The 23,471-nt window shown below is 42.7% G+C and overlaps 1 protein-coding gene across 1 annotated transcript in view; it reads left to right on the top strand.

Moving 5' to 3' along the window:
* GADL1 (glutamate decarboxylase like 1) overlaps positions 1-23,471 on the top strand; it is a 278,233-nt gene that overhangs the window by 131,493 nt on the left and 123,269 nt on the right. Inside the window, exons 5-9 of the mRNA XM_042956241.1 lie at positions 8,065-8,237; positions 15,974-16,100; positions 18,355-18,445; positions 21,917-22,023; positions 22,728-22,843. Of these exons, the coding sequence (XP_042812175.1) occupies positions 8,085-8,237; positions 15,974-16,100; positions 18,355-18,445; positions 21,917-22,023; positions 22,728-22,843 (594 nt within the window). The 5' untranslated portion in view covers positions 8,065-8,084. The remainder of the gene's footprint in view (positions 1-8,064; positions 8,238-15,973; positions 16,101-18,354; positions 18,446-21,916; positions 22,024-22,727; positions 22,844-23,471) is intronic.

Here is a 23,471-nt window from a genome sequence, read left to right as displayed (position 1 = left end):
GCAATTATTTTAATTGGCTATCTGTTTGCCTTTTTATTGACTACATCTCCTGTCTACCCAAGTAAATGTCAATTTGTGTCTTCTTGTTCATCTTGAACATGACGGGCACTAAGTAAGTATTTGCTGAATGGTTGAATGAACGGTCATCCTAACTACCGTCTAAGCCAGGTGGCCTTTCTGCTTCGCACATTCAGAAGCTCTTCTCTGGAATTTCAGTGTGCTTTGTCTGACCTCGAGCTTCACACTTTATACCCTCTGGATGGGATTCTAGGTATTCGTAAACATGTCTAATTTTCCTTACGAGATTTTGAAGTTACCATCTGTGTGTCTGATTCATCTCTGAGTTCCCCCACCGTGCCTATCCCAATGTCTTGCACACAATATTCAGTAAATATTTCACAAAGTGTAAATATAAGCAATATTGATTCACTGTGGATTTCAGCTAATTTCTTAATTTCTTTCTTTCTCTCTGCCTATGGGTAGCCACCCCTCTTTAGCTGAATAATATTGTAAGCATAGTTTTGCCTTTTACTCCTATGTCGTCATATTTGTGGGTCGCACTGTGGAAATCATTCAGTTCCTAAAAAGGCTCTGTGATTCTGCAGCATCGCAGAGGTAGATTCAGAAGCTAAATCCCTACATTCGTTACTATTTACCCAAATCTCCAGAGGTTTTGTGGCCAATGCCTTGTATTGTTGTTATTTATTAATCTTTGTTTATTTTCTTTTTTTTTAAATTTTTTTTAATGTTTATTATTTTTGAGAGAGAGACAGAGACAGAGCGCAAGCAGGGGAGGGGCAGAGAGAGAGGGAGACACAGAATCGGAAGCAGGCTCCAGGCTCTGAACCATCAGCCCAGAGCCTGACGCGGGGCTTGAACTCACAGACCGCGAGATCGTGACCTGAGCCGAAGGCAGCCGCTCAACCGACTGAGCCACCCAGGCGCCCCAACTTTGTTTATTTTCTATAGTCTTTTTAATTGTAGGTTGCCCATAGTTACCCTCTCATTGATAGGTTGTTTTAAGACAACAAAATGGCTTAAAAACGGGCATGAAATTTGAAAGGGATGCAAACAATTTACGAGCCCAGCAGTACCACCCAGGTACATCAAGTTAAATTAGGCATCCGCTCTTTTAAGATTAGAAGAGACACCGGAAGTAGAAAACTCCAGAACAGAAGGGTGTTTCTTCAGCTTGCTCTTTCAGCCGTATTTTCCTTCACTCTGTCTCCCTAAATATTCTCTTTTCAGATGTTTAGCAACTTGAGGACAGAAACTCTGTGTTTCTTATCTCTGTATCCCTAGGCACCAAGTTGGGTGCTTGGTAATTGTCCCTTATTAATTTATTAATTAATGCTATCCTCTTTTGCAGGCGTTGATTTTCATGCCCATCTTGGACCGGCCTATTGGGCTTTCCAGGTCCCGACTCTCAGACCTCCCTTGGTCCCCATTGTCTTTTGCACAAGTTTTTGGAAGCGTTCCTTGGCTCCCACCCAGATGCCTGGATTCCTCTTTTGATCTATTGTTCCTCCTTCCTATCCTTTGGAAGCAAGCATTATTTTCCTATTGCTAATTTTCTCTTAACGATTAAAGAGTCTTGGATGGGACTCTTGGCTCTAACTGGCAGACTTTCTGATAAAGACCTAAGGCTATTAATTCTAACTTTTACCTGAGCCAACAGTGGAATGTGGGTGCCAAAAAAGAGTTCATATAGACTCAGTCACATTAATAGTTACTATTTCTTGTTCTCTTTAGACTGTTCCTGGCACTTTGCTCAGCACCTTACATGCTTTGCCACATTTAACCCTTCCAGTGACTCCTTAAAATAGACATGGCTATTTCCTCCCTTCACCAGATAAAAAATCTGAATCACATGGAATGTAAATAACATGGATGAAGTCACAGGAGCACAATTAGAATTTGGACCAGGATCTGCCTGGTTTCAAAGCTTAAGCTTTGGTATCAGCTAGGGTGCTCATGGGAGCCTTATTAATGGGATCATGGTGACCAGAGCACGGGAAATATGAATTCACTCTATTTAAATTTAAAAAAAATTAATGTTTATTTATTTTTGAGAGAGAGATAGAGAGAGACAGAGCATGAGTGGGGGAGGGGCAGAGAGAGAGGGAGATACAGAATCTGAAGCAGGCTCCAGGCTCTGAGCTGTCGCACAGAGCCCAGCGTGGGGCTCGATCTCATGAACTGCGAGATCATGACCTGAACCAAAGTCGGATGCTAACCAACTCAGCCACCCAGGCGCCCCTGAATTCACTGTATTCTAGAGTTGGGGATACTACACCTGGATTTTTGTGCTATGCCTCCTTTTATAAGATAGAAATAAACTGACCCAGACTCGTGACCATGGGCTATCAGAAACCATCGAAGAAACTGGAGTAGTTCTAACTAGAAAAAAAAAAGAGAGATAGAGAGAGATTTAGATGATAGTTGAAAGAAGTCTCCCCGTATTTGGCTCAGAGCCCTGTGGAAGAGAAATTAGACATGTACCCACTTACTGCCAAAGCCTGTGGAAATGACACAAATGCGTACGTGAAGTCACGCTGAGAGGAATTTTTGTGACCATTCCAGCTGTCAGTGGGGTGCTACTCTACGTGATGCAGTTTTAAAATTATGATTATTCATTATACCGATACTCAAGGAGAAGACACGTCCTCTAATTCAGAAGTTTCTCCCGATACCTCGACTTCTCTTACAACCCTGAGCCTTAACCACGAATGTCGGCATAGTTTATATTCAAAACATCTTATGAGGGTCCTTCTCGTGCCATTGGACACCTACTGTCTTCTGGTTGGTTATTCAGTACTCTGAGGCTCTCAGTTAACTGGGGACAGGAATTGAGTCTACTTTATCTTGCTGTCATTACTACCTCCCTGACATGGCCTTACAAACTGTAGATGCCTGCGGAACAGAATCTTGTTGGTCCTCCCCAGAGCTTCAGTATGTTATTTACCCCGGTTTCACCATTTACTAGCTCTGTGACGCTGGGCAAGCCAGTTAAACCGTCTGTGTCTCAGTTTCCTCAGCCGTAACACGGAATACATAACTGGAGTTTTTGCGACCGTTAAATTTGTTAGATCTGTAAAACTTCGAGAACAGAGCTGGACACGTAGCCTGTAGACATGTCTCGTGTGGCTGTAAATTTTGAGGACCTAATCTCCCCGTGAGACTTGGAGGTCCTTGAAGAAATGATCCCCTTCGCGTGTTTGGCCCCTAAACTGGTTGGTGGCCTGTGTGGCAGGTGATGGCTACATGCTTGTTGAAATGAATGCCTAAGTATTAGAGAGAGCCTAGACAACTAAAGCTGTTAGATTTTGGGAGGACCTTAGCGGTCACCAGAACAGTGAATCGTAAGTCCAGCTGGACATTAGTGTGTTTCAGCAGCGTTAGTATAAGTTAGAGTGCTTGCTGAATTCCAGATTTTGAACGCAGCCTAGAACAAAATCGTTTGAGTAGCAACTTGGGCATCTGAATCTTACTCAGCTTTTCTGGTAGCCAGCCCAGCACTTTCCTTTGTGTCCTATTTTGTGGATAAGGAAACTGAGACACAAAGAGGTTGTACTCTCCCAGGATCGGGGAGCTTGGGAGAGATCAAGTGAGACTAGAACTCAGCTAACCTGACATCGTGGCCACTGGGTTGTGCAGGGGATCTTTGGATTGTATGAAGGGATTGCGTAAGATGACTTCCCAGACGTCTCTGCCGTCAGCCAGGCGGTCCTCAGAGTTACTGAGTGCCTACCCGTGCTAGCTGCCGAACGGGTTTCTGACGTGACCAGGAAAATGAGACATGCATCCTTTTCCTGTAGGATTTTACAGTCTGGTGCAAGAAATCAAACCGCTGCACAGAAGCCACAGTGCAAGCTGGAGAGTGACAAGGCAGGAGGTGTGGAGAGCTGCCCGCTCAGTGGGGGCTGAACTGCATGACCGCCATCTTGTGTCCTGAACATTCTGGCAGGAAGTACTGCTGTGTTTACGGGGCAATCCCCCACTCTGTGGCCCCTCTTTCTACTCTTCCACTGTGGCCCCTTGGTCTAGAGTTCATTACCTTGTCATTTGACCACGCTGAGGAGATTTTCCCTTTCTACTATTGTAGCTTACTGTCACAGGGAGTTTCACTTCTCCTCCATGCACTTATGTATTTAATAAGTATTATTGGTTGCCTGTTACTGTTAGCTAAAATTTATTGAGCCAGCTAATATTAATGACTTTTTTTTTTTTTTGCGTACCCACTACCTAGCAGGCACTGTTTTAAGTCTTCGTCTGTGTTAATTTACTTAATCCTGCGTCAAAGGAAGAGGCCACTGCTCAATAACTGAAACAATATTTAAAGTTGAATGTATTGTTTGCTCACCAAGGAAATCTGCGCATCTCTTTGAACAAAGCAAACATTGATCTCATACAGAGCTTTGGGAGGCATGGGATTGGAGAGCCGGTGGACATTCACAAGTCAGAGTTTAAGGGGTCGACTGCCTTTCACATTTGGAAGTGTGGTTCCTAGGTGAGGCTGGATGGACTGACTTTCAGAAGTCAAATTCCTACAAGAAAAGGAAGGAGAGAGCATAGAAAGAGAGGGGCTGCAGCAAAAAGTATGGAGAGGAGAGGAAAGTGAGAACCTCCGTGTGCAGTTTCCTTTCACAGTCCAGGGGCTACAGCTCAGTTTTCCTGTTGAACCTGTTCCCTGTTCTTCTTCCTGTTCCTCCCGTGTCTTCTGTAGGCCATGGATTGTATGAATTGTATTCTATATCTACCCCATCCCCAGCCAAAGTTGTTTCCCGCTCAGTTAGTCAGGTAACTTACAATGGCATCTCAGAGAAGGGGACATTATCATTGGTTGGTTGAAGGGTCAAGGAGAGCTTCTTCTATGTAATAGCCAACAAAGGCTTATCAGACTCCTATAAATTGCCAGGTACTTTCGAGGTGCTACAGAAACACAAGTGAAACCAACAGACAGAAGCTTATACAGCCAAACCTCTATTGGAGAGACAGATACTTAGACAAATAAGTAAATAAGTTTATATTATATGTCACATCATGGTCACTAATTTTGAGTCAAATAAAGCAAAGAAAGAAGGTGGAGGTGAGAAGTGGCTACAGTTTGAAATCAGGTCGTCAAGAAGGCCTCTTTGAGAAACTCATGTTTAAGAAAAGAGTGAAGAACAGTGAAGAGGCCAAGGTGGATGGAACTTGGGGAGCTTGGAGGACAGTAGTAATAGATGAGGTTTGAAGTCCAGGAGATGATGGGGACAGGAGATCATTTAGGGCCTTAGAGCTCATTATAAGGACTTTGACTTTTTGGTTGATGAGATACAGAGCCATTGGATGGTTTAAGTCAGCCTTGATCTGACATATCGATTCAAGGGGAACATAAGAGCTACTATGTTGAGCATAGTCCGTACGACATGCAGGACAAAGGTGAGAGCCAAGGGTTAGCTGGGAGGCTACTGCACTAATCCAAGCTTTTGATGGTGGTCTGGACTAAGGTGGTAGGGGAAGGGGTGATGAAAAACAGTCATATTTTGGATTTATTCTTCATGGAAGATTCTTCCCACTGAAAGACTTCATTATTAACCACTATACACACTAGCAGTTAGATTGGAAATCCTGGGTACATATCCCAGAAGATCACAGTTTGACCTACTTACACAACCTGGGAAAAAGCATGGGGAAGAAGAGGCACATTGTCACATCTGGCAATAGAATTAGAATGTATATATCAAGAAAAGAAGCATAATCTGTCTCCAGTTCTTTATAGTTTTTATAGATTTTCTCACAGATAATTGCATGAAATATGGGGATTTCTTTGCTGTGGAGACAGAGATGACTTTAGTTTCAATTTCACTGCTTTTCTGGTTGCAAGTGGGTGTTTGACATTTTGTGTGTGTGTGAGAGAGAGAGAAACAGAGAGAGAGAGAGAGGGGAGAGAGAGAGAGAGAGAGAGAGAGAGAGAGAGAGAGAGATTGATTCTGAGAGGGCTACAGAGTGACTGCTATTCCCTGAACGATAAAAACCTGAAATCCTACTAATGAGGTTAAAAAAAACTAACTTTTTCTCTCTGCCTAATAATAGCCCTGCCTACTGACATAACCAGGGTTCCCTGAATAATCGCCCTCTTTTCCAGTTTATTTTTAGAACCTAAAATTGGGAGGGAGGAAAGTGCCTTTAGGTGTTACAGGCTTCCCATCTGAAAGCTCAAACCCCGGGCTTCCACATTTGGCCCTGAGCCATGTTGAATGCACCCTTTCAAGTGAAAGATAAGTCAAAGTGAAGGGTGGAACTGAAATCCATCCTTGGAGCTCTGGATGGTTTACCCTTCAGCGTGAGGTTAAAAGATTGGTCCTCTGCTGCAGAACCCGGCTTTCCCAAATTGGGGAATCTGCCTGTGCCATTTTTATCTGCCTCCATGGACACCAATTGGGTTTGCCAGTAACAGAAGTAAAGCCACAGAATTTTACCAAAATGAACTACTTTGAGGAAAAGACGGACTTTAAGGCATAATAAATGTTAATACTGTTATGCTTTTTATGCTTTAGTAAGCACAAAAATATTTGAAACGCTTATGGGCCACTGGCATGTTTAAGGTAGACTTACAAAGTACAAGCAAGGCACTGTTCTGGGTGTGGTGCTGAAAAATAGTTTTAAAACTTGTTTCTGGAAATTTCCACAATGTACATTATAGGAGGAAAGAGAGACACTGATTAGAGAAAGAATAAAATTGAATCAAAGCTTGTGGCAGATATTGGTGGAATATTTGGATGAAGTTGCCAGAATTATTTTTGTGGAGGGCTATTTTGGGTAGGCAGTAACCTTTATTCTCAGATATAGATTTCCATGTTGACTTTTAACCTTTAGTCACTGACTGGCAGTTGTACCTTCCTGAAAATGTTCTGTTCCATCCTTCTGCCTGTGCCCAAACTGAAAGTTTGAGAAATTTAAGGGTATCAAATGTGGGTTTACACCAACCATCATGCATCTCACTTGTCTTTTCTTCTTCTTCCATAAAAAAGGTGGCTGAGTATATGTAAGGAGGGGCCCTCAGGGACAAAAGCAGTGTCTTTAATATAGAGGGTCATTTATTTTTATTTATTTATTTATTTTTTTAGACTTTCTTTTTTTAATTTTTTTAAAATTTTTTTCCAATATATGAAATTTATTGTCAAATTGGTTTCCATGCAACACCCAGTGCTCATCCCAAAAGGTGCCCTCCTCAATACCCATCACCCACCCTCCCCTCCCTCCCACCCCTCATCAACCCTCAGTTTGTTCTCAGTTTTTAAGAGTCTCTTATGCTTTGGCTCTCTCCCACTCTAACCTCTTTTTTTTTTTTTTCCTTCCCCTCCCCCATGGGCTTCTGTTAAGTTTCTCAGGATCCAAGCATGAGCTTCAAATGTAAAGTTAAGAGAGGTGACCTAGAGATCATTTTTTCTTCAGGAATGGCTTATTCCTACAAAAGGAATATATGGCAGTCCTTAACAAATTACAGAAGAGTGTATGTGCACAAAAGAGACATGGGCTTGTGTCTACAATCATCTTTTTGTACATGTGTTTGAAAGGTGTTTGCAAGAGTGAGTAAAGTAGGTTGAATTTACATTTCTTGAGCTCCTCCGCACTCCCTGATGCTAAACAAGATGCTGCAGGAATGGAAAATAGAACTTTCTTTCCTTAACTCTATTATGCCATTGGGAACTATAAAAAAACGGTCAGCTTCGACGCCCCACATGTATTAAAAGAGATATGGGGCGCCTGGGTGGCTCAGTCGGTTGAGCATCCAACTTTGGCTCAGGTCATGTTCTCGCGGTTCATGGGTTCGAGCCCCGCTTCGGGCTCTGTGCTGACAGCTCAGAGCTCAGAGCCTGGAGCCTGCTTCCGATTCTGTGTCTCCCTCTCTCTCTGCCCCTCCCCCACTCATATTCTGTCTTTCTCAAAAATAAATAAAAACATTGAAAAAAAGAGATACACCATTCGAAGCTGGGGTAGTGATCCATTTTTCCCCTTGTGTTTTGTTGTGATCTGATTAGATTCCATCTCAGACATGATCTGTTTGTGTGCTTGCAGGAGACCCCCATCAACAAGAGATGGTTCCAAGTAAGAAGAGTGCCGTTCTCGTGGATGGGGTTGTACTGAACGGCCCCACAACAGACGCAAAAGCAGGAGAAAAATTTGTGGAAGAGGCCTGTAGGCTAATCATGGAAGAGGTGGTTTTGAAGGCTACTGATGTCAGTGAGAAGGTAAAAATAAACGACACCTGTCAGAAATCTGAGGAATGGGAAAGATAGGTTCTTTCCCAATCTGGTGGTTCGATGTAAGGGAAAATGGGAAGCTCATGCTATTATTTCCTTCCTACCTTTGTTTCAAGGGGATCCCGGGAAACAAAGTGTGAGCCCCACCCCCTTCCCCCCAGCATCTACTTTCCTAGGAGGGTTGGCGCCTAACTTTGGCAGCCATCTTTTCTTGGGAGACTGGCTGAGACCTCAGACCTTGACCATGAGGGCATGAAACACAGGAATGAAGCTTCTGTGCTGTAACCGTGTTGACTATAAATAACCTGATGATCTGATTTATACACGCCCTAAAAAATACTCTGCTCTCCATTGTCATGGGCACATTCTTTTTGTTACTGGTAAAACACAAGCGGAATGGGGAAAAGGGTATGAAAAGTTTTAAAATTTATCTAAAGGTCCTTCTCAGGAGCTTGTCTGAGCTCAACTGGAAATCTTGGTTAAGTCTGACTTCTGACTGGCACCAGTTACTGGGCCTAGGTTTCAAATTCAGGCTCCAATTCAGATTCAAATTGATACTTCAATTATTACTAATAATATCTACTCTTAGGAGTGTTTACTGTGTGCCAGGTGATGTTCTCAGGACTATTCCATATGAATTTGTGCATTTAATCCTTACAAAAACACTAAGAAGCAGGGGCTATATGTTAACTCTCTTTTAAGGATGAGGAAAAAAGTGAGGAACAGGAGGTCAAGTCCTCTGCCCAAGGTCACGTGTTAGTAGGCATTAGAGGTGGCATGAAAATCCACGCAGCCTGGCTTGAGTCTGTGCTTTGAACTTCTCCTCTGTGTGTCTCTTATAATTGCTCAATTATCCTTTATCACATTGATTATCTTTCCTATTGAAGTCGAATTATCAATGAATAGATGTATAGGAGGGATTCTTATTCCAATTCTATTAGTCAAAAATAAATATCGTTTAAAAAAGATTTTGAATGTGGAACGGGATTTATTCTGAATTTTTGATCACACGCATTTGGGAAAACTAATAGGAATAAAGGTGAAAGTGTCTCGTGAACTTAGAATAGCTACATTCCAGGCAAAATCACTGATGGTATTTCTTGCTTACATATTTATAATTGCATATTTTCTGGTCTTATCTGTACTTGTGAAATATTTTGGACCGGCTTCACTTTGGAGCGCACTGCTTTGCTGGTAAGCTTTTTTCCTTTTTAATTGGCCTCTATTCAGTCATTAAATATTAACTGAGTATTAGCTACGGGTAAGCCATTATATTTGGCCCTGGGGGATATAAAGACAAATAAGATAAAAGCTCAGCTTTGAACAGAATTTATAGTCTAATTGGAAGGGTGAGTTTTCACTGGACAAGAGAACAGGGGGTCCCAGTAAGAATGTGATAAATGTGTGTGATTGGGGCTGACTTCGGGGATTTCACAGAGGAGTGGGCAGTCTGAGCTTTGATGTGGGTTGTGAAGGTCAAGTAAGATTTTGAAGGGCAGAGAGAAGCCGACCCATGTGTGCTGAAGAAAGCGGGAAGGCAAAGAATGGAAAGAGCATTGCAAAAGGGAAATTTTGCCCAGAAAGAAGGGCGCATGTAGGGGACTAATGGGAGATAAGACAAGAAGGGGAGACTTAAGATCCTAAGTTATCAGTTAAGGAACCACAAGTTGATTGCAGTACAGTCACCGTGCAGTCTCTCCATGTGAAGTTGGGTTGAAAGCTATGTTGAAGTTGGGTTGAAAGCTATGTTGAATTTGGGAGAAGGAGGTGGAATTTTTATGTCGTGAATCTAGTCTACTTTCTCAGAGATCCAACAAGGCACCTTTGAAAGGTGACCTTCAGATACATCCCCACACTTTGTGAGTTGATTACTTCTAGTGTCTTCTCTTACAGACATTAAAAAAAAATTGAGTTATAGGGACGCCTGGGTGGCTCAGTCAGCTAAGCACCTGGCTCTTGACTTCAGCTTGGATCATGATCTCACAGTTTATGGGTTCGAGCCCTACACTGGGCTCTGTGCTGACAGTGTGGAGCCTGCTTGGGATTCTGTCTCCCTCTCTCTCTGCCCCTCCCCTGCTTGCTCTCTATCTCTGTCTCAAAATAAATAAAAGTTAAAAAAAAAACTTAAAAAATTAACTTACAATTTACTTTTAGTAACATTTGCTCCTTTCGGTGTGTGGTTATATGAGTTTGATAAGTCATGTAACTACACCGCAATCAAGATATAGAACAGTTCCATCACCCCCTCTACAATCAACCCTGGGACCATCTATAGTCAACCCTGCCCCTCGCCTTAGCCCCTGACAGCTGCTGACCTGTTTTCTGTGCCCGTATTTTTTTTTTTTTTTTGTCTTTTCCAGAATGTCAGATAGGTGGGATTCTATCACAAGAGGCTTTTTGAGGCTTGCAATTTTCCCTCAGCAAAATGCATCTGAGATTTATTCATGTTGTTGTGTATACAGGGATGCCTCATTTCACTTTAGTGTCCTTTGCCAATATTATGTTTTCTACAAGTTGGGGGGTCTGTGGCAACCCTCCATCTACTAGGTCTATTGGTGCCATTTTCCAACAGCATTTGCTCACTTCGTGTCTCTGTGTTGCATTTTGGTAATTCTCACATTATTTCAAACTTTTTCATTATTACATCTGTTATATATTATAACAAATTCTAAAATATTGGAATATTTTTTATATTTCTTACGATCAGGGATCTCTGATGTTGCTGTTGTAGTTGTGTTGAGGCACCACAAACCACACCCATATGACAGTGAATTTAACTGTTTGTATTCTGACTGTTCTGCCCATTGGCAGTTAGTTCCCGGGTTCCTCCACCCTGTCCTTGGGCCTCCCTATTTGGAGACACAACAGTATTGAAATAAGACCACTGAATAACCCTGAAATGGCCTCTGGGTGTTCACATGAAAGGAACAGGTGCATGTCTCTCACTTTAAATCAAAAGCTAAGGGGCGCCTGGGTGGCTCAGTCGGTTAAGCGTCCGACTTCAGCTCCGGTCATGATCTCACGGTTCGTGGGTTTGAGCCCCGTGTCAGGCTCTGTGCTGACAGCCCAGAGCCTGGAGCCTGCTTCAGATTCTGTGTCTCCCTCTTGCTCTCTGCCCCTCTCCCGCTTGTGCTCTGTCTCTCTGTGTCTCTCCAAAATAAATAAAAATGTTAAAAAAAAATTTTTAAATCAAAAGCTAGGAATGATTCAGCTTAGTGAGGAAGGCATTTTGAAAGCCAAGATAGGCCAAAAGCTAGGCACTTTGCATCCGTTAGCCACATCGTGGCTCCAAAAGGAAAAGTTCTCGAAGAAAATTAAAAAGTGCTACTCCAGTGAACACATGAATGATGGGAAGGTAAAACAACCTTACTGCTGATATGGAGAAAGCATTAGTGGTCTGGGTAGAAGACCAAACCAGCCACAACGTTATCTCTTAAGCCAAAGGCTGATCCAGAGCAAGGCCCTAACTCTCCTCCGTTCTAGGAAGGCTGAGAGAGGTGAGGGAGCTGCAGAAGAAGAGTTTGAAGCCAGCAGAGAGTGGTTCGTGAGGTGTAAGGGAAGAAGCCGATTCTGTAACAAAAAAGTTCAGGGTGAAGCAGCCAGTGTTGACACAGAAACTACAGCAGGTTATCCAAAAGACCTACACTAAACACAGATTTTCAATGCAGATGAAACAGCCTTCTATCGGAAGATGCCATCTAGGACTTTTAAGCTGGAGAGGAGAGGCCAGGCCCGGCTTCAAAGCTTCAAAGCTTCAAAGCTTCAAAGCTTCAAAGGGCAGGCTGACTAGACAGTTAGGGGCTCATACAGCTGGTGACTCGAAGCCAGTGCTCACTGACCATTCTGGAAATCCCAGGGCCCTTAAGGACGTTGCTAAATCTCCCGTGCCTGTGCTCCGTAAATGGGACAACAAAGCCTGGATGACAGCACCTCTGTTTATAACATAGTTTACTCGATATTTTCAGCCCAAAGTTGAGACCTACTGCTCAGAAGAGAGATTCCTTTCAAAATATCACTGCTCATTCATAATGCACATAGTGTCACCCAAGAGCTCTGATAGAGATGTGCAAGATGAATGGTCCCATGCCTGCTAACATAACACCCATTCTGCAGTCCGTGGATCAAGGAGTGATTTCAACTTTCAGGTCATATTATTTAAGAAATATATTTTGCAAGGTTATAGCTACCACAGATAGTGATTCTTCTGATAGATATGGGCAAAATAATTTAAAAGAAAAAAGCATTCTGGAAAGGATTTGCCAGTCCAGATGCCATAAATAACATTTGTGAAACATGGGAAGAAGTCAAAATATCAACCTTAAGAGGAGTTTGAAAGAAGGTGATTCCAACCGTCATGGATGGCTTGGACGGTTTAAGTCTTTGGTGGGGTTAGTAACTGCAGATGTGGAAACAGCAAGAGAACCAGAATTAGAAGCGGAGCCTGAAGAGGGGACTGCATGGCTGCAATCTCATGATACAACTTGCACGGATGAGGAGTTGCTTCTTATGAATGGGCAGAGAAAGTGGTTTCTTGAGATGAATCTACTGCTGGGGAAGATGCTGTGAAGGCTGTTAAAACGGCAACAAAGGATTTGGAATAAGACATTAGCTTCGTTGACAAAGACGTGGCAAGGGTCTGTGAGGATTGACCTTGATTCTGAAAAAGGTCCTACCGTGGGCAAGATGCTGAGAGCATCACATGCTACCGGGAAACCGTTCATGAAAGGAAGAGCCGGTTGATGCAGCAAACTTTATTGTTGTCTTATTTGAAGAAATTGCCACACAGCCGCCCCAGCCTTGAGCAGCGACTGTCTCGATCAGACAGCAGCCATCAACGCTGAGGCAAGGCCCTGTGTCCCATGATGGTTTGCGTCTTTTAGCAATAAAGTAGTGTTGCTCCATAATCTCCTCAGGGGCTTCCTGGGTGAGATCTGAAACTGGCTCCTGGCAGAGGGCAGGGAGAGACCAAAGAAACGAACAGGCCGCTCCAGGTTGGTGGTGGCAGTTTTAATGAGCAAAGGGAACTTACATAGGAGACTTGTCTTGGGCGGCAGGAGGATGGGTGGATCCCTGAGCCTGCCTGCCTCATCTACAAAGTTTATATACATAGAGATAGGTAGAGGCCTCAACTGGGTTCAGCCAAATACACTGTGCGACTGTTGTCAACACCACGTCATCTCAAGACTGCGTCCTCAGAGCCGGAAATGCGACTTGAACCCACATTCCAAGGACGGGGAGGGGGTGAGTAGCCTCCAAGTGCCCGGGTCCAGCTTGTGGGTCACCTGGGTGGTCACCTCTTCTCAATGACGTCCCCCAACAAGTGTTTTTTAATTACGGTGCGGACATTTTTTTGAGACATGATGCTATCGCACACTTAATAGGCTATATATAGAGGACAGTGTAAACATCCCTTTTATAGGCACTGGGAAGCCAAAAGTGTGTTGGACTCACTTTATTCTGATAGTCACTTTATTGAGGTGGTCTGGAGCCAAACCTGCAGTGTCTCTGAGATACGCTTGTAACAATAGTCATTCCTTTTGATGGTCTCACTTTTGATTGAACTCTGCCTATTATGGTTCTCACATCAGACTTTAATTTCATACCTCTTGTACAACTTAGCATTTCCTCCTTCTTTCCCCAACCTCCCACCTCCCAGTCTCCTGACTTCCTGGCTACTCCCTTGTCTCTCTCCTCCTCTCCACAGCCTAACTTTTTAAAGAGTGTCTACACTCCCTCCCTCCCTCTCTTTCCTCACCTCCCACACCCTCACTCCATGGCAATCTGGCCTTCACTCCCACCTCTCTAAGCCAAACTGGTATTGCCAAGAACACCTCCTTGTTGATAAATCCCATGAGCACTTCTCAATCTTTATCAAATTCGGCCTCGCAGTAGGATTCGATAGTGATGACCATCTTCTCCTCACAACGTTCTTTTTTTCTTTGTTTTAGCAGCACTAAACTCTTCTCAGATTGTCCCTGCTTCTCTGGTTTGTCTTCCACCTCACAAGTGAGCTTCTCTCCCTTTGCCTGTATCTTAAGTGTTGTTGGTGCCCAGGTGAGATCCCGTGCCTTTCTTCTTAGCGGTAGGTTCTCTCTGAGCCATGTTATCCATATTGTATTTTCATAGTATATGCCCAGAACTGCGTTTCTTGTCTTTCACAAGAGCTTCAGGTCAACTGCTGCACTCCCTTTGGAGGTCCTGAGAGGCCTCAGACTAAATACGCTCGAACCTCATCATCCCCACCCCACATCCCACCAGATTCTCCACCCGCCTCCCCCACCCCACCATCACCACCTTCAACCCATGCACGCAAGCTACAGACCTGAGGGTTGTCCTTGGCCCATTCGTCTTCCTCATCCTTACTGTGTAATTGACTTCTGGGTTCTATTGCTTCTGCATTTTAAATATCTGTGGAAATACTTCATTCCACTGGTATCCACCTCATCCAGAATACCACCTTCTCTTGCCTGGTTTAATACAGTAACCCCTCATTTCCAATTTCACTTGGAATCGTCACATAGCAACTAAAGCTATTGTCCAAAACACAAATATGTTCATAGCGTTCCCCTGTCCCAAACATTTCAGCGTCTGCCTTCGAGCCAAGTTCGAACTCTGTGACATGCCAGAGAAAATCCGTCATGATCAGAGTCTTGTTTATCCCATTCAGTCATTCATTAATCCTTTTGTTCATCACGTCTTTATGGAGCACTTCTTACGTGGTGGGCACTGTGTTAGCTACTTGGGAGCAGCGAGCACAGATGGACATCTCTGCTCTTGTGGACATTATGTGGGACATAATAAATGAATTACATGGTAGGTTGAAAGGTGGCAAGTGCTATGGAAAAAGGAAGAGCAGAAAAAGTTGGGGGGGGGGCTGAGAGAGATGGGACAGGGTGCCCCTCGTGATGTTAAATAAGGGAATTGGGATTGCTATCATTGAGAAAGTGACTTTGAGCAAAGCTCTGAAAGAACAGAGGAGGTTAGCCGTGAGGACATTTGGGACATGAGCATCCAGGCAGAGGGCACAGCCAGTGGGAAGACTCCAAGGTGGGGGGGTTCTTGGTCTTATTTAAGGAAGAGCACGTTAGCAGGGCAGAGCCAACCAGGAGGGAAGCAGATCATACAGGATCATTTTAAGTCATTGTGAGGACTTTGGCTTTACCTTGAAGGAAGTGAACCCCTGAGATATGTCAGCAGAGGAACGACCATAGCTTCGATTCAAGAGGATCATTCTGGATTCTGGCTGCTAGGCTGATGGACTGTATGGGACAAGGATAGGGGTACAAGCAGAGAGACTAGCTAGGAAGTTATCGTGGCGTGCCAGCTTCCCTTCTTGGCCTCTCCTTCCTCAAACTCCATGCTCTAGCCACACCAAACTAACTTCACTCTTGAGATGTGCCCCTTATCTTTTAGCCTTTATGACTTCCATTACTTTCACCTAGAGTGCCCCTTGCCTCACCCCGCTGCCTAATCTTTGCTTAGTTATATATCGGTTCCTCCAGGAAGTCTTTGACCTTCCAAATCCAAGACGGGGCCCCTCATTTGTTCCAATGACATCTGGGCCACTCTCACAGCCTTTTCACGCTGAACTGTGGTGGCACATTTAAATCTCGGTCTCTCCCACCTGTCTGGGAGCTGCAGGAGGGTAGGGTCCATGATGGTAACGTCCTGTTCGTACCTGGCTCTGGTGGGTGCTCAGTTAACTGCCATTGCTGAATGTCTAGGTTTGTGAGTGGCGGCCTCCTGAACAGCTGAAGCAGCTTCTTGATTTGGACATGAGAAACACAGGAGAGCCACACCACAGGCTGTTGGAGCTCTGCCGGGATGTCATCCGCTACAGCGTCAAAACTAGTAAGACCTTTCGTTTGCTTCCTTCGTCCGTACCCCTGATAAGTTCTTATATTTTCTTAAGCACGTATTTACCTCACAGTAAAGCTGAGGATGACAGTGTTTATGAGATAAGAAAGCTAGATCAAAAAAGAGTGGTTCTGATATGTTTGCGATGGGCCATTTAATCCCTAAGACAGATTTTTTTTTTTGTCAAGGCCAAAGATAAATCGATGGAAAAACCGTTGGTGTTAGTGATCATATAGAAATATCATCTGTTCCTTGGCCATCCCATTCCCCGTTTATAATCATTGCTTATGTTGGTCCAAACTGCCAAAGGTCAGTTTGATATTAGAATTTGTGAAGGGGTTTTAAATCCAAAAGGCCCAGAATATGCAAAAAGAAAAAAAAAATGCTAAGGAGGGTGTCCTTGCTATAAACAGGAATAGACGTGGAAGATACTGATGGACTCTTGGCAGTTGGTACTTGCCCAATTATTTCATCAAATCTAGCAGGATCAAAACATGAAAACCCTTACGATGGTGTAAAAAAAAAAAAAAAAAAAACGAACACATGGTAAGTTTCTGCCGTGATAGCTTCACAAGAAGACTTAACAACTATGATCTTTTGTAAATGCAGTAGCATGGTATTCGCCTTGGGCAGAAGTGCGATTCTAACTGTTAATATCCCATACACCCAGTGAGCAAGTTCCAAAGGTAAGAAAGTAACTTTCCCAAATATGCATTTCTCCGTGGGCTGTAAAGGTAATCTAGTGCTTAAGACCATACAGGCATTATGCTTGGTGAATTCTGACACTGAACTAAATTTAGTGGAAAGAACATAATAAAATCCTGGCTAAAAATAATTGCTTTATATTCCCTTGGGAAAGTCTGGTGTATGTATCAAAAACCCAGTTAGCATTTCAAAAGAAGAGATACATATCTTATTATTATAGTGCATGTCAGAAGTGGAGAATGACATTTAATGCAGTCGATTTTTCAGTTTACTGGATATTTTCCATAATGTTACCATGGAAATCAATCATAAATTAACATGGAACTAAAAAAAAAATCTTATTAAAATTACTTGTAGCAATGTCTGGTTTCCTCTGCCAGAGTAGAGGAAGTTTTCCACATATTATTTTTAAAAAACCATTTTCTTGGACTTTTGTTTTTTATCGAACCCCCAGTTTAAAGAGGAAAAAAAAAAAAAAAGAAAACCTAAAACCAAACGCCGAGCGTTGTAATGAGAAGCCACTAACTAAAAAGGTTCCCAAATACTCAAATTTAGAAATAGACCTCCTGCCTCTTTGTTCTTTGTCATGCTGGGCTTCCTATGATTGAGAATGTCAAGTCAGTTAGCCTGGTGTGTGGTGTGAATATTCACACTGTGTAAAGCCAAGAACCTTTATGAGACCTTTTATAGGAGGGGGAAAAAAATAGAAAGTTGGAACTGGAGTTGAGTCTTAAAGGCTACTGCCTTTGAAGTAAGTTGAATTAGAAAGTTTATGTAAGCCGCATGATGACTCACATCTTAGTCCATCTACATAAGCCAGTTGCACTACGAAAAACGGTCTAATCTGAAAAATGAAAAGTCACTCCCCACCGGTAGCCCAGCGTGAACCCTGTTGGCGAGTGAAATGCGTTTAAAGATAGGGAAGTTAATATCAACATTTTCAGAAGACAAAGGCAGCAGGCTTTGATACCTGGACAAAGAGTTCAAATAATCCAGTTCTCCAGGGTTCTGGTTTGGATCTGGGTTGTTAGACAAAAGGGAGCAGATAAACCAGAGGTCTCGAGGTAGTGCCCAAGTTTTTCTTAGAAACATTATTGTTCAGTAGAAATGGTTATGAGGTGGGTCTTCAACATGTGTCTCCCTTGTACACAATTAGAATTTGAATTCTTTTTAAAGCTGTTGCATAATTTACATTCAGTAAAGTAGACAGATCTGAAGTGCTTAGCTTCATGTGTTTGTACCTATCTGTGCATGAGTAACCATCACCCAGAGCAAGATAGAGACCATTTCTGGCACTCCGGGGGCTCCCTCAAGCCCCTTCCTAGACAGTATAACCCTCGCAAAGGTACCCAGAATTCTAACCTCAGTCTCCGTAGATCCGCTTTGTCTGATATTGAATGACATCTAAGTGGAATCATGCAGTATATATTCTTTTGTATCTGGCTGCTTTTCTTGTCTGAAAGATTCATTTATGTTACTGCTGTATAGATAGTATTGGTCTTTTTTATCGCTGTGTAGATGAACACTCTGTTTAAATTTACAGACCATCCCAGATTTTTCAACCAGTTGTATGCTGGACTTGATTACTACTCCTTGGTGGCCCGATTTATGACAGAAGCCTTAAACCCAAGTGTGTAAGTGCCATTTTACTGAACTCTTACACAGAGCATGCATTAGAGATGTTTTTTAAGTAGGTGAAGTTTTATTTTGTGAATTTCTATTTAATGGTTTCATTTGTACAGTGTCATCATAAATAATGGAATGATACTTAGCAGTATTTTAAAGAGCCGTTTGATTTGATAGTGGGACTGTGAGATGGTTAATGCAGGCATGGTTATCTCCACCTACCAAATGAGAAAATTGATAAAGCAACTTGTCATTCATTCCTGCATGAAAAGTCATGTCTCTGCCAAGTGCTGGAGGGATACGTTGAATAAAAACAAACCTTGACTTTGTCTTCACGAAGCAAAAAGTCTAGTGAGATAGAGATGCTCCATGCAAATTGATCAAAATTATCCACACAAATTGATCTAAACCTTTAATTCACATATGAAGAAGACGTGCATGATGCTATAAATATAAGTGGACAATTTTGTTAGTTGGGAGCTCAGGAAAGTCTTTGAGGAAATGACGACGAAGAGTTGAAGAATGAGTATAAGTTAACTAGGTGAAAAGAGGAAGGATGAATTTCAAACAGAGGAGCAGCATGTACAAAGGCCCTGTGGCAAGAGACAGCGTGATGTACCTTATAAACTGAAAGATCTTTGCAGGTGTAGCTGAATAAGCTATGGGGAGTGTGATGGAGGATGTGATTGGAGAAATGGATAGAAACCAGATATGCAGGACCCAGTGGGCCATGTTTATGAGTTATCCTAAGTACAAAGGAAAGGCCTTAAAGGTTTCTAGATCATGAGGCACCATTTGCTTATTGAAAAGATCACTGGAAATATGGAGAGTGGATTGAGGGGACCAATCGGGAGGGCATTATCTTAGGCGAGAGAGGACAGTAGCTTGGACTTAGACAGAAGTGATAAGAATAGAGAGAAAAACATGTGTTTAGAAGATAAAACAGAAAGGCCTGGGTAATATATCAGAACTTGGGAATGAGGACAAGAAGGAGGTTTATAAAATGTTGCCTGGGTTTCTGGCTTTTGTAGCTGGGTTGACTGTCATTTTATTCATTGACACAAGAAGCATTAGAAGAGGGGACTGGTTTTCAAAGATATGGTAAAAAAAAGGCAAGAGCAAGAATTTAATTTTCAGTTGTGAGCAACTGAGTTTACAGTGACTTTGAGATATCCAAGAGTATGTATCAACCAAGCTGATATCTCTATGAAAGGGATCAGTTTAGAAGTTGTGGTGAATGATGATAATTGAAATGGTAGGTGTGGATGGGATTCCTGAAGTCAGTAAAGCTCAACTCTTTCTGTTCATTAGAATCAACCTGGGACATTTCCAAAAAATGTATTGAGGCCCAGGTCCCAACCCAGACCAATTAAATCTGAATTTCTGTGGCTATGTCCCAATCACCGGTATATTTTCAAAGCCAAACAAATGATTTTGATGAGCAGGATGAAAACACTTTGAATGAAAACAAATCAGGAGATGGAGAAGCAGTGTCTGCAGGACAGAGTATAGAGTGAGGATAGAACACAGGACTGAGCCTTGAGGACATCTAATATTTTACCATCAGGAGGAGGAAGGCTAGCCTACCATGGAGAGAGAGAGAGAGAGAGGGGGGAAGGAGAAAATCAAACAGGAAGGCATGGAAGCCATGGAGGAGAGTGTGTCTAGAATCATATGCTGTTGAGTATTGACTGAAGACAGAGATTCAAAATTGTCCCCAGAACTGGCAGCATGGATGTCACTGGTGACTTCAGTTAGAGAAGGTTTTGTGGCGTAATGCGAGATGATACCAGCTCACAGTGAGTAGAACAGTTAAGTAAGTGCTAGATAGGCCAGAAGAGAGAGTTAAATTACCCAACTCTGTGAACCTTTCCTTGTGGATCTTGGGTTTTCTACCTTCCTTCCTGGGTTCTTTCAGTTGAAACACTGAGAGGTTTACAAAACGTTCAGTCGCTGCTAAGCTGAACAATCCCCTCGAAATGTGAGGTCCTGAGAGCATCCCATGATGTCTTCTTCTTCTCTTCCATGCCTGTTCTCAGGTTCAAAGTTTGGCTGGCCTTCAAAGGCAGCCTTAAAATTAATTTTTTTAAAAAAGTGGATGATTATCTCACCATTTTTCAGGTACACATAAACGTATATACTTTTCCCCACACTTCTGCTATGTGCAAACTGGTTGCCTAGCATAGTTGAAAATAGAACTTGGATTGTTTGCAAGATGACATGATGTCTGGAGAGTGCTTGGCACATAGGGAGGTGATACATTGTGGTGTTCTGTTTTGTTGTTTCGTTTCATTTCGTGTTTTTGTTTTGCCCTGTTTCCAACATTTTCCCTTCCAGATGTTAAAATATTTGCATTAAACCCTGTGACTGTAAGTCTAAGTGTGTCTGTTTAACGTACATATTTAGAGTACCCATTTATTCAGATACACTTTAATGTACTGGCCCGATTGTCAGAGAAGGAGAATATAGACAGTTAGTCTCCGTCAGGTTATCTGGAGAAAGAAATGACTCAAACATCACAAAACAAGACATGGTAACCTTCCCAGGTTGGTTCTCGGGGAAACTGCTCTAGATGGAATTGAGCGAGCAGGATGTGTATTAAGGAATGCCTTTGGGATCAACATGGGTGAGGGGAGGGGAAGGCAGCAGGAGTGGAGGGAGACAGGAGTCCAGCTGTCATGCAGGCTCAGTGACAACCTTGGCCGACTCCATGGAGATCTCTGGAGCTACAATGGCCCTTTAGAGTGGTCTGGAGTTGGGTCCACGTGACCGTTACACCTCCAGCTAGCCCAGTCATAAGAGGAAAGGTTGTGACCTTGGGAAAGGTGGCTCCCTGAAGCTGACGCGGTTCCCAAGGGGCTAACTTAGTTTCTCTGGCAATAGCAGCTCAGCCCAGAGCAACAAACCCTCCAGTGACAGGGGATTTGGGTAGTGCTTTGCAATAAAATCACCACCTAATAAGAGATGCCCCGCAGAGTACTTCCCATCTGCACAAACACAGGAATGTAAGAGAGGAAACCCTAGCTCAAGATTCGTAGTTTCCATGTAGAATATCTAGAGCTGACTGTTAGGGTACTCATGGTTGTAATCTAGTAACACCTGGTTACCATGACAATGGTTTTTCTTTAACCGGCATCCAAAGCAGCATCCAGAGAATTAAGTGGCCACTGCTCATAGCTAATGTAAAAACTCTAGATGCACTGCCTTTATCTCTCCCTTCCCGTAAATTAACACTTCTGAAGTAGCTTGCATATCCCTAAGGCCACCAGCTATTGGCATTTATCAAATCATGACCAGCGCTATCACTGACTGCACATGTCTCTATTTCCAATGGGATAAATGGCCCAAGACTCTACAGAGGCTCCACCCACAGGTCCATAGCCACTTGGTTTAATAAAACTCTGTGTGCATTTCTCGGGACACCAAAGGGATGGTTTGACTCTAGTCATAGAAGTGAAGTGTTTTTTATATCTATCTAGTTATACGTATGAGGTGTCCCCAGTGTTTCTGTTAGTGGAAGAAGCGGTTCTGAAGAAAATGATTGAATTTATTGGCTGGAAAGAAGGGGATGGAATATTTAACCCAGGTAAGTACAGCTAGTTATTGCCATCTCCTTTCCATTGCAAACATGTAAACATTTATTTATGTATTACGTGAGGAACAACTCCTTGAAGATTTACATATTCCAAAAGGTTGGATATTAATAATGCTATTTGTTGAGAATCTAGCGTGTTCCTCTTCCCGGAGTGACAACATTTTGCATAAATGCTAAATAACTGACGTAAATTTTAAACAAATAAGATATCTACCATTTAGGATTTATATCTAACAAATGAATTTATCTGCTCCTGGGAATTTGGAAGGGCTAGAAGTTTTTCAGTCAATTTTACTTGAGAAGATTTCTGAATCACATTTTGTTTATCCTACGGTCCTTTATTGGGACCGTAGATGAGCATGTATTATCATTTTATTAATCAGGTGACAGAATATTATTAACTATGAAGACTTGGGTACTGGCCCTCGTCCTTCGATTGAAACTCTTAGTTTGGAAAAACTCTGGCATGAGAGAATAGAGCCAAACGCCAGTCTTTGCTGAGGTTGGAAATTGCTGGAACTGAAGGTTAGGAAGTGTGTAGGAGTGATGTGTGGGACGCGGCACTCAGAAGACTCTTCCGGAGATTTGTCATTAGACTAGAACAGCTACGGCCATTCATGTCTTGCACGGTGGTTGGCACTTAGGGAGCTATACTTTCATGCTATAAATATGCCATTTCAATTTTGTTTTTGCAGGTGGTTCAGTGTCCAATATGTATGCAATGAATTTAGCTAGATACAAATACTGTCCCGATATTAAGGAAAAGGGGCTGTCTGGGTTGCCAAGATTAATCCTTTTCACGTCGGCAGAGGTAAAAAAATTATTTTTGATATCAGTTACAGATTTTCTGAGAATGCATTATTTAAGAGGGTTTGGTGTGTTTGGGGCGTCTGATATGCTTTTATCCTATCCATGTGTGACTAATATGCCTAAGTCTAACATCATATTTTCTTCCAAAGGAAATTCTGACGGGTTGGATATCGTAACCCCTGGCCACTCAGTTTTGTACATCACCTTGATTTAAAATTTATAGTCTATCACATTTTTCTTTGAGAAAAGAGAACATTCAATTTGAAAGCGCTATCTCTTTCTGTGAATCTCTCCTTCGAGTGTCTTATTTATTAGAACTTATCAGCTATGTCAGAAGACTCGCGTCTCCTTGTAAAACTGATGGCTTTGAATGGCTAACACAAAGGCTTTAATTTTTTTTTTAATTTTTTTTTCAACGTTTTTTATTTATTTTTGGGACAGAGAGAGACAGAGCATGAACGGGGGAGGGTCAGAGAGAGAGGGAGACACAGAATCGGAAACAGGCTCCAGGCTCCGAGCCATCAGCCCAGAGCCCGACGCGGGGCTCGAACTCACGGACCGCGAGATCGCGACCTGGCTGAAGTCGGACACTTAACCGACTGCGCCACCCAGGCGCCCCCACACAAAGG

Source organism: Panthera tigris, chromosome C2, assembly GCF_018350195.1.
Source record: "Panthera tigris isolate Pti1 chromosome C2, P.tigris_Pti1_mat1.1, whole genome shotgun sequence".
In the NCBI taxonomy this organism is placed as follows: domain Eukaryota; kingdom Metazoa; phylum Chordata; class Mammalia; order Carnivora; family Felidae; genus Panthera; species Panthera tigris.
Note: the sequence above shows the minus strand (reverse complement) of the source record. Positions and strands in the feature narration are given on the sequence as shown.